At 40.9% G+C, this 10,901-nt stretch overlaps 1 protein-coding gene across 1 annotated transcript; it reads left to right on the top strand.

Annotated features, from left to right (window-relative positions):
* Positions 1 to 2,052: 2,052 nt before the first annotated feature.
* dnd1 (DND microRNA-mediated repression inhibitor 1) lies at positions 2,053 to 10,632 on the top strand. Its single transcript, XM_019254521.2, has 5 exons — positions 2,053 to 2,204; positions 4,231 to 4,336; positions 6,851 to 7,176; positions 9,288 to 9,420; positions 9,831 to 10,632. The coding sequence occupies exons 1-5, from the start codon at positions 2,181 to 2,183 to the stop codon at positions 10,412 to 10,414; spliced, it is 1,173 nt and encodes a 390-aa protein (XP_019110066.1). The 5' UTR covers positions 2,053 to 2,180; the 3' UTR covers positions 10,415 to 10,632.
* The last annotated feature ends 269 nt before the right edge of the window (positions 10,633 to 10,901 follow it).

The following is a 10,901-nucleotide window of genomic DNA, read 5'->3' as shown; positions in this document are numbered from 1 at the left end:
GTAATGGATTACTGTGATTTCTGTTCTTGTCGTTTAAGGAGAGAAACAGACACAACAGTATGCTGTACAGTAACGTTCCTGCTTCTACTGTTAGTGAAGAGAAAAAAAGAAGTTGAAGGAAGGTGTGTCTGACAAAAATGTTGTTAGAAATATTTACTGGGTCTGAATTGTGCAAACAATATTCCTTTTTGTAGTAAAAGGCTGGTCTACTTTTTTTATTTCTATACATCTGTATATACATTTTTATTCACAATATGGTGTTCTGTTCATGAGTTATAGTGAAGGACTGAGCACAATAGTCTAAATTTATTCCTGTATTTTAGTTCAATTAATATGCAAATGTCAGTTTTACATATTACTGACACTGCAACAATCATGTATCTGTGTGGTATTTTGTTAGAGAGCCAGTTTCACAGTCAGCTGTTTGTACAAACATGTACTGGATTTAACAGATTTCCATATAATAGAATATGTACAACAGTCTGTGCTCTTTAGTGAATGCATATTTCTGTCCATTTGGGACCCTGTACAAATGTTACCATGGCAACATAACTGAGTTTGAACTATCTTTCTAAAACCTTAGCTGGCTGACCCTCTGAGCCTGCTTTGAAAAAAATGGATCATTCCTTGTATTACTTGTTTTTTAACCACATCTCACAGTTTCTGTGTGCAGACAGAGCAGCAAACAGACAAATGTGTCTGTCTGCTTTTAGTCTGAAACTATATCACAACATATCAAAACACAAATTCACAAAGACAGAATATATATAATGAAATACAACATGTCTGCAGACAAGTCAGAGATAGAATCGATATGTACAAACAAACAGATTTATAAATCAGAAAATAAAATGAGAGAACTGAAACACAAACAAACAAAACAATAAATAAAGACATAATTATTATTTCTACAGAATTCTGTTTTTATTATTTTTTAACACAGGTACAAAATGAATCCCAAAAAATAAATAATAAAATAATAATGTGTGTCTTTTACATTTCTTTTAATTAGTAGAGAGCTAGAACCTTTCCAAGCCACTTTTACTTAAAACACCAAAATGTATTCATACATGCTATTATTATTCAAGGTGGAGTTAGTCATACTGGAGAAAGATAATTGTTGAGTCACATTCCCAGATGGTCAAACACACAAAGAGGGAGTCACACAACACAATAGGTGGAGTTCTGCTGGGAACGAGCCCCAACAGTCGACTGTTTCTCCTGGAAGACCCACTCAGTGACCTCTGAGTGCTACTGGAACACTTCTCCTCTCCTCTCCTCTTCTGTCTTACATTCTGTTTATGTGCATAGCAGAAGCCATTTCACGTTATTATAAATACTCTAGAAGGTTCACTTAGAGGCATGAACCATGAGAACAATGAGGCTGACCACAGAATCAATTTCACTTTTGGATAGTGAGATTTTCTATGTGTGCCATGTACGTGCATGTCTTCTCTCAGCTGTCTGCCCACTGCAGGGGAAACAGACATGATTCAACACTGAGACCTAGTGGAATACTGCATCCATTACATTACATACAGTATACTACTGTTGTCAGTGGAATGCAAGAGGTCACATTCATTGTTCTTATTCATGACTTTATCATACAAAGCAGTTTGCATGCAGACTTGGATTAAAGGCTATGCATAAAGTTGTTTTATGATAATAAATGTAAAGTCTGAAAAACATAAGGTTGACCACATGTCTGACTCCTTTGACAGAATGGCACAGAGCCTTAATTAGCATAATTGCTAACACCTGTGTTTACCTACTGTTTCATGTCAGAATGGCTGCTGTGAAAAAAGTCGATTGTATTCATAACTGATGATAGACAGTTTTCAAAAACTAAATCAAAATCGATCCAGCGGAAACACAAGCAGACAGTTACATTCCATTTGCTTGTCAAAGTCTGGAGCCTACATTACCCACAATTAAACTCTCCTTTTTTGGGGGGGCCTTATTGTTTGTCAGATGTGTTCAAACTGTTTGAAAACACTCATTTCCTGTGAGTTTCTTTCTTCTTTTTTCAAATTTGAAGTGAGCACGAGCCATATCGTCATCCCCCACAAGTCCTGTGGATGTGGGCTGTGACGCTGTGATTGGCTGACCAATAGCAGACTCCGGGTCTCCAGGTGTGGCTTCACGCGCTGCAGAGTGCCGCGAAGGTAACAACGGTGAAGATGATGGACCCCAAGCAGAGCGAGGTAACTTTCCTCAAACTTGTATTTACAAAGTAAACCGACAGTGACGCGTTCAAATAAAAAATAAACTCGACCCGCGTCGTTTGAGCAGCTCTGACGTCGCGAGGCCAATTCAGCTTTGATTTGACCGACAGGTTAGTTTGTATCTGCCCGCGAGCTGTTTATAAACACGCGCGCGTCCTTGGCTACATTTTCTTAAGTGTCCTCGCGCCCGGACATGGTTTCCCGGGTAAATTTTGTCGTGTTTTCTCCGTTAAACGCTGTTTTTCTCGGTGTTTTCGGACTTTTTCGCTGTGCTGCAGCTCGGCCTTTCCTCGGCCTATAAACACGCGGTTGTTTTTTTTGGACACATGAACACAATCAGAAGACCAAAAAAAAAACGAAGAGAATAATTAAGAAAGAGAAGAATCAATAATTACAAAGATAAAAGAAAAAAAACCAAGTAAAAACTTGCAAATAAATATATGTTTAACTACTAAATGTTTGTCAGGGACCTCAGAGATAGTGTTGGTTTCTTCTTGGACACTGTCACTGTGTTCCTCTCCTGTCAGTCATACTCATAGAACTCAACTATTTCTATATTATGTCCATCAGTCACTGTCAGGGCAGTGGCGACATCTAAAATCAATGCACATGTCTTCAGTATTTGACAGTCAGTACTAAAAACAAGTCATGACAGTTCGACGACTGCATCATCAGCCAACATGCTGGTTTACTGGTTTGAAACATGCAGATGATGCACTGTTTAACTAGTAGTAGTAATGCACCCCTGTTTTGTAACAGTGACTTTGTTCCTAAGGTGTACACATCTTACAACAGCAGCAATTTTGTTAGCAATAAAAACAGTCAGGGTGTTGACTATGTTAAGTTATTTAACTGGAGTAAACTTAAAGGTTCAGTGCATCAGATTTAGGGGGCTCTATATACAGATGTGGTAGAAATGGAATAGAATTTTCAGAACTCTGTATAATCACCTGAAAATAAGAATCTTTATGTTTTTGTTACCTTTAGAATGAGACACCACAGGTCCTCTTCCACAGAGTCCTCCATGTTGAACCGCTGTGTTTCTACACTAACCCAGAAACGAAACACTCTCTCGGACATTTCACGTTTTTTGTGCGCGTCACAGTCGCCGTAGTTTCTCCTTATCACTCGGCGGGAGAGGATGAGGTGAAGGTGTTTCAATCACCAACAACAACTCACTTTTTGGGACTGCTTACTTATTAAAGTTATTTAAAAATAAAAACATTTTTACAATGCAAAGAAAGTTTTCCACCATGTGCACACAGAGCACAAACTACAATATAAAGCTGAAAGGAAGAAGAATGTGTGAAATAAAGACTGCTCCATTGATTTTGCTTTAAAAACAGTTTTGTGAGTACATTTGATACGAGTGCAACACTAAATCAGTGCAGGGCTCTAATAACTGCTCAAGTACCACGACTGTGGGTATTGGGACAGACGCCCAGAAACCTTTTCACCAGTTTCAGTGTGGCTGCAGCTAACAATTGATTTGCCATCAACACTATTACACTTGAGATAATGAACAGCAGCAGTCATGTTTTTCATGTTGTTTCTCCTTGTCCTGGTAGTCACGTTAGTCTCTAGTAGCCTAATGTTTCCCTGAAAATGATGCGATGCAATGGTCTGTACAATGTACAGACCTTTCTGTGGATTGTCTGTAAGTGCAAATGTGTGTGCAGTCATCAGCTTTCTAATGGCTTTGATTGCCCAGTTCACTCAAGAAGAACAGTTCAGAAAATGAAATCACTTTGCAGCCTTGACCTGGAAAAGACTATATCTAAGTACCACAATATAACTCTAACTAAAAGCCAGATTGATAGTCTAATACCCCTGTAGTACTGAGGCCCAGATGTTGTTGGCTATAATCTGATGTATGTTTAATTTTTTTAATAAATTGGCTAAAATGCAGGGACAGATACTGATCCTGTTCATAAAGGTTGATGTTCCCTGTGAGCTGGAAAGGTCCTATTATTGAGAAGATGTTCCAACGTTGTTTTCCCCTCAGGTACTCAACCTTGAGCGGGTGCAGGAGCTGGAGACCTGGCTGAAAACAACCAATACAAAGCTGACTCAAGTTAACGGCCAGAGGAAGTATGGAGGACCACCTGATGGTGAGAGAAGCTGCACAGCTCAAACACACTGTCTTTACACAACACTGCAATAAAACTAGCTCTATGGAGAAACTAAAAGATACACATGGTGTATGGAGACAGTGTCATACTCTGAAAAATACACCCACATGAGAGGAAAACTGTGTGCCACAATATGCAACCATGGGCTCAAAGAATTAGTTAACTGTTAAAAACAGTAGATGTCATCATGTCAAAGGGTTATTTTACAAATGTAACTGAGCCTCAACTTTCAGTGATTTACAGAGTTTCTAATGGACAGATATCTTTACTTGTTCCTAAGGAAGCTAACCAATAACTGGACAGTGAAGAGTGGTCCATAGCTTGTGTATGTAAACATGAGTTTTGAGCTCCCAGCCGTCAGTATTTCCTCTTTTTTTTTTTTAAGCTTCCAGCAAAACAGTTTAAAACATGGTAATAAATAGGGGAGGGAAAGCTGTATCTGGAGGAAGCTAGCATTATCATATTTATACTGTTCATGGTTGTAAAACGTGTTGCGAGGAAAGCTACTCAGTTTGCAAAGTTAAGCCTAAACAGGGTTAATTCACAGGGGACGCCTGAAACTATGTAAAGACCAAATTCCGACCGGCACGAATGCAACGCATTCTGTGTGCACCGTGTTAGCTAATCGCAGTCGTTCTAGTCAAAGTTTCAAACCCCACAGGAAGCACCATGGTCCATTTCAGAGGCGTTACAGAAGCGGGTCTCTGCTCGGCTCCACCAAGAATACACAGCTGTACTGTTTGTAATGGACGCCACAAGCAGCCCTCATCAATCAGCACAGAGCAGGTCGAGCTGTCTGCAAGTCTGACACAGAGACAGCATAGAGAATCCAAGCGGCAACCTCTGAAATGAAGCCAATGCGAAAGTGCTAAAAACTGTAATTAAATGAACATGTTTACAGCCTGGTTCAGACAACCGTTTTGGTCTCTATAGCTAATTTCCCTGTCCATGACAACTGTGACTGGTGGCTGGCAATATCACGTATTTTGGGTTTCGCCTCGGAAACCTATGGTCCAGCCGAATTTCAAAATAAAACACCCTGTGCAAACTCTCTATTGTGAAAACAGCCAAAAGAGAAAATATGTAAATATGTAATATATTTACAGATTTAGAAACATAAACCAAAAAAATGACCAAATCTGAGCAACTTAAAGTCTGGTGAGCAAACTGCTTACTCGGGACTCACACCGAACGCGGAACAGAAGCGGAACGGAAGCGGAACGGTACTTTGCCCGGTGTCAACTCACACCGGACGCGGATCAGCCGCGGAACGGCAGCGGAGCGAGCCGGCCGTATTCACGCGAGATCACGAGATCACGCGAGAATCCTGGACATACCCGAGACCCCGCGATAAACAGTGTATAAAGAAAACAACAACAACAAACAGCTGACTTTGCTTCTCCGACGTGGAGGAGATTATAAAAAGCATCTGTTGTGTCATAAATGATTGTGTGTTGTTCCACTTCAACAATTAGTCTCTCGTTGAGACCCTTTGATCGATCTTTGATCACCTGGTGCCACCGGTCATGACGTCACGTTGATGTGAAGTTGTAAAAAGCTACATGAACTGAGTATTGTGTTTTATTTTGAAAGGCGGCGGAAGTTTATTACGTTGATTCAAGGCCCGGTTTCCTGTCTGGTGCGCAGTGCTCTGTTGAAATTTACGAGGTTCAGCCGCGGCTCGCGGAAGAAATAGAAATCCTGCGGAAAGCTCGCGCCGTGGCGCGGAGAGCCGCTTCTGGGACGCTTCTGGGACGCTTCTGATCCGCGCCCGGTGTGAGTGCTCTCATTGACTAGACTGGATTCTATTTGCTACGGTGACCGCGGCGGTGCCGTTCCGCTTCCGTTCCGCGTCCGGTGTGAGTTGGCCTTTACACTTCTGTAATGCCTGCTGGGATTTGAAGTCTGGAGGATGGAGTAAAACAGTGTCAGGACCACAACGTGACACAGACGTGCCTGGTGGGGTTCAGACACAACACTGTTTAAATAAAGCAAACATAACATTTAGTTGTAAGTCTGACTGCATACAGAAACATGTTTTGAAGTCAGATTCCACAGGTGACCAAACTTCTGCTCGGTTCTGTGTCTAAAATATAAAACTTCAACTCTGTATTTTTAAGTTTATTTAACGTGTGCAAAGCCACACAGCAACTACTCAGCATGGAATGAATGATTTTTTTTTTTTTTTTGTTCTCGGCATAAAAGGATGTGACCTCGTCCCATAAATACAGACTACCTGTGTTGTTGAGTAGAGCGGTTGGTTAATTATGTTGGTTGGTTCGTTTAAAATAATGAATGTACATGACATTGTTTTCTTGTTGGTTCTCAGTGGATGACTGGAAGTAAAAATAAAAATCCACAAAGACTTGAAATGTATTACTCCTTTTTTAACAGTTTGTTTGTTCAGGTCTAAATAATAATGTCCATATGATAAATGTAGCATATAACCATGCAACATCATCCACTACCATCTCCTCTCCACTGTGCTGTTAGTGTGGATGGGGTCCATTCCAGGAAACAACTGTGAGGTCTTCATCAGCCAAATCCCACTGGACGCCTACGAGGATCTGTTGATCCCCCTGTTCAGCTTGGTGGGGCCACTCTGGGAGTTCAGGCTCATGATGAACTTCAGTGGCCAGAACCGCGGTTTCGCCTATGCCAAATACGGATCTCCAGCCATAGCTAACACCGCCATCCGCCTGCTGCATGGTCACATGCTGGAGCCTGGCTGCTACCTTGTCGTCCGCCACAGCACCGAGAAGAGACAGCTCTGTATCAAAGACCTGCCTGGCAAAACCAAGCAAGCGGACCTGCTGAAGGTACAACACTGTGTGGATTGTCTCTGTGTTTGTATATACACACTACTCACAAAAAGTTTGGGCTATTCGTCTCTTGGGTGAAATTTCAGAGTGCTCCTAAAATGCACTCTAACCTTTTCAGGTGAACTTTATTTGACCTCCTCTAAACCTTTGAATGCACATATACAATTGTTCAATGTTCCAGTACTTATTGCATAACATGCTGTTGTCTAACAAACAAGTGTGTGATCCATGAATGTTCCACTAAATGTTCTGCTTCAGTGACAGTTTGTATTGAAACAGTCCTCTTCATCATCTGTTCACATCCTGACATCATGAGACGACACCTCACAATCCATCAGCAGTACCTGGTCAGTGTGGGGCTTCAAACAGGAAGTTAGCACTGAGCTGAGTGTCACAGAGAGTCATCAGCAGGTTGGAATAAGTCCACTTGTCCACAGCATGAGACGTCTAGTCGAGCTGTGAGCCATGGTCAGGGTCACATGACAAGTCACTGAGACACATTTTTTGTTGTGGTGTACACACCACTGTTGTTCAATAAATAGTTTGAGACAAAGAAATGACCACTGCATGCTTCTAATTAAATGTCCTACATTCATCATATAATATCAGTGTAGCATGAACTTTTTACATTTTCCATCAATTTCACCCGAAAGTCAAATATCCTGAACTTTTTGTGAGCAGTGTATATTTATACTCCACTGAACTGTGGCAGAAATCAAACATGACAAGAATATTTTTTGTTGTTGAAGTTGAAAATGGTCATTATTAGTCTCCTTATATTTTGAGTAACTAACTCTGTAGTTATACAGTTTAATGATGTTCAAAAGATTGTTTGTAGTTTGTGTTTATGTGATATGTTATCAGTTAACGTGTTCGCCTTAATTCCTGCTACACAAAATCCAGAAATCAGCCTGTGTGTACAGTGTTAATCTGTTTGTCCATGAGTGTCACTGTAAATCCTGTACTGTCTGTATTTCTGTGCATTTTTTCCACCAACTGTGGAGGGAATCAAACTACCTGTTCTTATTGAAATGAACTATTCTAATCACCTTTGTTTTTCTTTGCTCACTATCTTATACGCAGTAAGAGTTAAAATATTCAGTCAAACGTTTCAGTGATTTTCCTTTATTTGTATTACTTTCTACACTGTAGATTAACACTGAAGACACATTTGGGATTATGTGGTGAATGCAAAGTGTAAATAAAGCAAAATATCTTTCATATTTTAGATTCTTTAAAATAGCCACCTTTTCTTTGATCACAGCTGTGCACTCAGAAGTTATTTAGTAGAATTTCTTACCTCCTTAATGTGTTTGAGGCGCCCAGTTGTGTTCAGAGATAGTGTTGGCATACAGTAAATAGTTCTATTCAACTACCACTGGCCTAATTCAATGGTCCATCATTACTTTAAGACATGAGAGTCAGACAGTCCAGAACATTTGAAGAACTTTGACTGTTTCATCTTGTGCAGTCAGTTCTTACCATAATATGAATTACTACAGTAGTTGAATAAAGCCAACACTACTGAGAATACCAAGTGTGCAAGAATGAATAATCTAAAGTGTAAACACATTTAGCTCATTTTGCACTGTTCAGCACATAGTTGCAAATGTATTATTTTATAGTTCTGATGTCAGTGTTCATCCACAATATAGAAAATAAGAACACAGAAAAACCACTGAATGATTGGTACTGTATGTTTTGACAAGAATTTTCATGTAGGAAAAAAATAAAGTGAATAAGGAGCACTATTATTGGAGCTATCAGGTGAACCGTTGCTAACGTTAGCTATCCTTACTGACCTAAAGAGTTGAAGTCCTGACATTACCTCCACTTCACTAATCTGTTACTCTCCATGTTGTATGACAGTTGATGAACTGTTGATATTAGAAAGAAGGATGATTCATTTGTTAATATTCCTTATTGTATTATTTTCCCAACCTATTAGCTGTAATCTGTGCTGTCCAAAAACCCGCCTATACACCTGTCCTCCTTTTGTTCCATCTGTGTGGATTAGCTTATGGTGTTTGTGAAAGGCCACTTAAAACTACTTTGTTAGCAATAGTTGCATAAAGGTTATTGTCCGTGTAACTAATGTTTGCTCCCAGGTGCTGCGGGCACTGACGCAGGGGGTGGAGCGAGTGTCTCTGAGAGCTGAGCCCGGTATAGAGGGGGTGTCTGCTGTAGTGGTCTTCTTATCCCACTACTCTGCTTCTATGGCCAAGAAGGTGCTGGTGGAAGGTAGGTAAGACAGGCTGGTCCATGGATCAGTGTAAGTATACTGCCATTTCTGATGGCAGCTGTTGATAGAATGCAGAACTGGTTTAAATTCATTTTAGCTTGCAACATATTAAACTATTTGTCACTTTTCATGTGAACGAAGGGTTGAACAGTGCCTTCAAGTGTGTCAGTTTGTGTAAGCACTTCTTTTCTAGCAACATTCCACACATCTCTATCTTGAAAATGACATCTTGGGGGTGTTTTCTTGTGATAATTGGGTAATCGTCATGTTATCTGAAACAGCAGATTGATTTCTGGTTAATGAGAAAACCACTTGAGCATCTTTAATATGAGATTGATGTGTATTCTGAAGATTAAAGCAAAGGTTGATGATGACACAGCCATTCTCTGGTCCTTACTCTTGTCTCCAGCATTCAAGAAGCAGTTTGACTTGGACATCATTGTTCAGTGGGAGTCAAGAATGAAGCCGAACCCTGACAAACCTTCAAAGAGATGCCTGTCATGTGTCCACGAGCCACCACATCACACGCTCAACTCTCCACAGCCCTGTGTCCAGCATCCTCGTGTGGCCCGCCCTCCACCCCCACCGCTACCCCTACCCCTACCCCCACCCCCACCCCCCGGTTTCTGCAGAGCAGTGGGAGGACCCACTTCCCCCAAGCACCCTCTCCCTCCAAGCTCCATGAATTCCTCTTCCTGCCAGGGGCACCTAGTGGCCACAGCATGTTCAGCGTCCCCTGTGACGCTCCTGCAAAAGATGTGCAAGGCGGCCGGGGTTGGCGAGCCCGTCTATGAGATTCACTACAGCCACACCGAGTCTGATGGTTTCCTCTATTTTACCTACCAGGTGTGTATCCCCGGGATAAGCCATGCCTTCAAAGGGGGCATTATGACCTTGCCAGGACCCACTGCAACCGCCACGCTGGAGGAAGCTTGGCAGGCTTCAGCCCAGCAGGTCGTGCAGAGGGTGTACAACAGCCAGTTCACCGACTGACTTGGGTTCAGATGATATGCATTTCACCTGCTTCTACAGCACTGTTCCAGGATCTGTTTTTGTTCATGATATAAAAAACAATGTTTGGTTTTATGTGGTTTGTTTTCTGCATGCTTTTATTAGTACTAGATTGGTTTGTGTTGTTTGTTCAGATTGTTTTTATTGTGTGTTACTGTTGGATCGCTTCCTCATTTTAATTAAATGAGATTTAAAAGGATGTGACGTGTTGTTACCTCTCTACTGAAGGCTGATCTCCAGTTTTTGTTGGGTTAGAGCTTTGTGGTCATTTTTGAAGCTGGATTCAGCCTTTTCACCCTTAAAGGAATCCACTGGATTTGATTATTTTATTAAAACCTGTTGATCTAAAACCAATAATTCTGCAAGTTTACATAAAAATACTATTTCTATTACACTACATTTCAAATACTGTACTTGCACTAGCACCAAATAACAGAAGTGTCTATACAGAGCATGTCTAGACCGTACT

This window comes from Larimichthys crocea, chromosome XVIII (assembly GCF_000972845.2).
Source record: "Larimichthys crocea isolate SSNF chromosome XVIII, L_crocea_2.0, whole genome shotgun sequence".
In the NCBI taxonomy this organism is placed as follows: Eukaryota; Metazoa; Chordata; class Actinopteri; family Sciaenidae; genus Larimichthys; species Larimichthys crocea.
This window is presented reverse-complemented; position numbering and strand designations above follow the sequence as displayed.

What these genes read in the sequence shown, in the direction of transcription:
- dnd1 (XM_019254521.2), top strand. Translation starts at nt 2,181, where the DNA reads ATGATGGACCCCAAGCAGAGCGAG. An exon ending in AGCAAGCGGACCTGCTGAAG is followed by an intron (nt 7,177 to 9,287) that starts GTACAACACTGT and finishes GTTTGCTCCCAG; the next exon opens with GTGCTGCGGGCACTGACGCA. An exon ending in CAAGAAGGTGCTGGTGGAAG is followed by an intron (nt 9,421 to 9,830) that starts GTAGGTAAGACA and finishes TCTTGTCTCCAG; the next exon opens with CATTCAAGAAGCAGTTTGAC.